The 3,764-nt window shown below is 45.3% G+C and overlaps 1 protein-coding gene across 2 annotated transcripts in view; it reads right to left on the reverse strand.

Annotated features, from left to right (window-relative positions):
• Positions 1-1,186: 1,186 nt before the first annotated feature.
• LOC119281857 (integrin-linked protein kinase 1-like) overlaps positions 1,187-3,764 on the reverse strand; it is a 3,929-nt gene continuing 1,351 nt past the window's right edge. The window contains exons 2-12 of one of the 2 annotated variants that reach the window (XM_037562271.1): positions 3,637-3,711; positions 3,426-3,530; positions 3,235-3,320; positions 3,017-3,137; positions 2,834-2,913; positions 2,615-2,677; positions 2,334-2,455; positions 2,157-2,242; positions 1,896-2,005; positions 1,625-1,753; positions 1,187-1,483 (exon numbers count right to left, since the gene is read on the reverse strand). In XM_037562271.1, coding sequence (XP_037418168.1) covers positions 1,477-1,483; positions 1,625-1,753; positions 1,896-2,005; positions 2,157-2,242; positions 2,334-2,455; positions 2,615-2,677; positions 2,834-2,913; positions 3,017-3,137; positions 3,235-3,320; positions 3,426-3,530; positions 3,637-3,711 — 984 coding nt within the window. In that variant the 3' untranslated portion in view covers positions 1,187-1,476. Of the gene's footprint in view, positions 1,484-1,560; positions 1,754-1,895; positions 2,006-2,156; positions 2,243-2,333; positions 2,456-2,614; positions 2,678-2,833; positions 2,914-3,016; positions 3,138-3,234; positions 3,321-3,425; positions 3,531-3,636; positions 3,712-3,764 lie in introns of those variants that run through there. The other variant, XM_037562270.1, reaches the window with a different exon arrangement.

The following is a 3,764-nucleotide window of genomic DNA, read 5'->3' on the forward strand; positions in this document are numbered from 1 at the left end:
TTACGGTCGTGAATTACCTTATATTTTGCTCAGAAGTTTGGTAAGTAAATTAAAGTGGAATTGGTTCAGAATGTAAGTAAATTAAGGTGATTGATTATTACATACATGGAAGGTTGGACGAAGGAGTGATGGGAAGAAAGGTGAAATGAGAACCTTACGTTCTTTTTAAGTAGTAGAGATGGAGATTTGAAAATGTTGGTCCCACATCAGGTTGTTCCCGATGTAATGATTTTCTCACTTAATATATATTCCAAATATTTTGGATTAAAACCCGTCAGGTGTTTTTCAAGTTGACATGGCATAGATTTAGGTGGTTCTGAGCTAAGTAAATATTGATTAGCACTTTGGCATCATTTTAACTGACCCGGTTGCCACGACCTTCCTGGAGTCCACCTGCATTCGTCCAATAGCTCAGATCCGACGAGTTTTTTCCTTGAGTCAAATGGTCCTATGGACGACATTGTGGTCGGCATTATGGAACCGACAATGACACACATGATGGTGATGAGAGAGATATTAGATGTCACCCTTGTCGTGCCTGGACCCCTATTCCTAGCGTAAAACATTTTTGGATGTGATGAAGAACGGGATTTCTATCATTGACATCACTTCCAGTGGCACCCGGTGACATGCCCAAGGGTGACATCTCCTCTAACTACACCCGGCGCCTGCCCAGCGGGACGAAACTAGTCACGGGGAATCTGTTGGGTACGTTTAGGGCCTGTTCGGAGACTCTCCACTCCCTCAGTCCGCTCTGGGAGTTGATGGAGCTGTAGCTAAAATTGACTGAGCGGAGAAAAAGGAGCTCCACGGATTTTGAGATTTCAGGGAGCTGGAGGACTGCCGAACACCTCCTTCTCATCGTTTGGTCAAATGATGAATAAATGTCAATACGAACTTAACCTATGCCTTGTGTGGGGGAAAAGCGCCTAAGAGAGATTAATCCGGTATTTGTATATTTCAGGTTCTTCACCAGACCAGTTTTCACTTCAGAGGTTAGCGCTCCACTCAGATATATTCCGAGGTGGATAGTATACTTACCTCCTAGAAAAGCTCTCGTCATCGGTGAAGGCAGTCTTTGCCTTTCTTTTTTAATATATTCGAAAAAAGAAGAAGCTCTCTTCATGGCCTGGATACTCATTACTCGCACAAACAACCCAACCATAGTACTTGCAATTAGTCACGCTAGTCACATGATAACGAAGCCATATTTCTCAAGTGACATCATAAACATACATCATGATAAGTATATCCTAGCTTCTGCAGTAGAGCATCATTGTTGTGTTCAGACTCTTCATTCGACAATACAGCAGCAAAACAAAAAGAAAGACCGTATACGCGCGCTCGTGTAATATTTTACAGTATGTATGTATGTATGTATGTACTCGACACGGCAGGTGGACGCGGTGGTCCTCCAGCTCCATCAGCACCCCACGCGTTGGCGCGCCTACGCACGTACACAGAGACCGGCCCGTGTCATTTCCTGCCGGACAAAACGCAGAGAGGAAAACCATTCAGTGCTCAGATGATATCCGGACCAGTAGCAATACCGTTCAGTGACTACGATGGACTCATCCTTTTCCGGATTTTGAGCCTGAAACGATTGAGTCGCCGGGATACGGACCAGATCTTGAGCGACTCCTTCCAGGCCCCGTGCTTCATGCAGTGCGCGTAGATCTTGTCCAGCCGGACGATCATCTCCGAGAAGGTCGGCCGCGCCATCGGGTGCGTCTCCCAGCACTCCTCGATCAGCCTGCATTGCATACACCCAGGGCAGAAGAAGGTTTCTAGTTCATTGTGGTTCCTAGTTCTGATCAAGGGAACATTTTTTTTTCAAAAAAAAAAAACTGATCTAGTGAACTTGAACGTATTTTCATATTCAGAAGCAAACTCACCCTTTGAAGTCTGAAGGGTACCCCTTGAGCTTGTTCTTCAGCGACGGCCGCATCCCCTCGCCTCGGGCTATGACGGTTGTGGATTCCATGTTGGGTAGTCCTTCAACCATCTGATGATCACATCCAGTCAGACCAAAAAAGATCCGAGTTGATGATCACAGGGACGATTAAGTTATCAAGTCTGAAACCCAGGTAATGTTCTCTGCTCTGCTTTGTGCGCACTGCACCGTAACTGCACATGGAACAGAAAGCTGTACTGACCTCGTAAAGGATGAAGCCGAATGCGTACGCGTCGACGCTCATGTCGAACACCTCGTTTCTGTGCATCTCAGGCGCAGTGTAGTAACCTAGGTTACAGAAGAGCACGATTGAGTTTGTCAGAAGAAGCACTATCTGAAATGATTCTCGTTTATATTTTGTTGCTGACAGTGGACTCACTGAAGGTGTCGACGATGGCCTCGTGGTTCATCAGCTTCACCTTGTCAGGAGCCATCTTGGACAGCCTCATCAGCCCGAACCCCCCGACCTTCATTAGGCCTCCATTATCCAGGAAGATATTTCTGGCACCTTACCAAGATTCAAATAGTAAAGTACGGCACAACCATGACAATTCTATTTTGCTGCATCATCCGAATATGCGCGCGCGGCGTATTTACGATTCCAAGAAAATGCAAGCAAGAGAACAGACAAGACCAGGTTGCTTCATTTCCTCATCTTACTTTGGCTTTAGGTCGCAGTGGATGATGGGGTCTGGTTTGCACTGATGCAGATAAGTCATGCCCCTGAACATCGAGAGTCAGCCGCGACGAGAACAAATAAGATCATTAGCACTGATGCACATTTCGGCATGGAGCTTCGTCTTTTGTTCGAATGAAGAACAATATGACACATGTTTCAATTTCCAAAGATTGATCTTCTCTTGGGATCAGTAGATATACCTGGCAATGTCAAGGGCATATCTCAGCACCTTATGGCCATTCAGCCTTCCTTTCCTCTGAATAAGGCTTCCTAAATCAGCCTGCGTTTCAGAATAACTGCATGTCTTAGTCCATCTAAGGATATAGGTATGTAAGCTAGATATAATGGCTTAAGTAAGAGTCTAATTTTGACATTCTTAATACATTTGCATGGTATTCAGAAACAATCATCATGGGTATGTTCTGCGTGACGGCTCCGATGAACTGGACGACGTTCGGGTGCCGGACCTTCTCGAACACCGTCAGCTCATGCCTGAAAGAGTTTCTGTAACAAATGAAAAAAACAACAACATGATTGTTAGATAAATAAATTGGTTGGGCTCTTTAGGGTGAAGAATTGAGGATTGAGGTCTGCATCTCACATGGCTTCCTGATCGGAGTAGGTTTCTCTGTCCACTATTTTAACGCAGACCTTGGTTCCGTTCCATTTTGCAACTTGGTACGTGCCCTGTTCGACGCGCACACCGTTAATTTCCCCTCTTATTTTTTCACTAGCTTCATGTTATTTCTGTTAGCTGAGAAAAGAAAATGGAAAGAAAACAAATTGCACTACCTTGAGCACTTCGTCCCCTTTCCGGAACTGGAGCTCGCCGGGGTTCAACTCGTACTCGGGTATCTCCCCGGGGTTCGACACCATCATCGGTGTCCTCCTGTTTCTCTGCAAATTACAGACGTTCAAAGACAGAGACCAGCACATGAACCATGAATCCATCGATCAAACAAATCAAAGAGACAGTTGATGTGATAGAAAGACAGATATATACCGGGGCCTTTCCACCATAGGATTTCAGAAGATCATAGATGTCCATGTGGCCGTAACACTTGGAATCGGCCACAGCCTACATATACATGATCAGAGAAACGAATGAGACATCGATCGTCTGATGCCAAT

Source organism: Triticum dicoccoides, chromosome 3B (assembly GCF_002162155.2).
Source record: "Triticum dicoccoides isolate Atlit2015 ecotype Zavitan chromosome 3B, WEW_v2.0, whole genome shotgun sequence".
In the NCBI taxonomy this organism is placed as follows: domain Eukaryota; kingdom Viridiplantae; phylum Streptophyta; class Magnoliopsida; order Poales; family Poaceae; genus Triticum; species Triticum dicoccoides.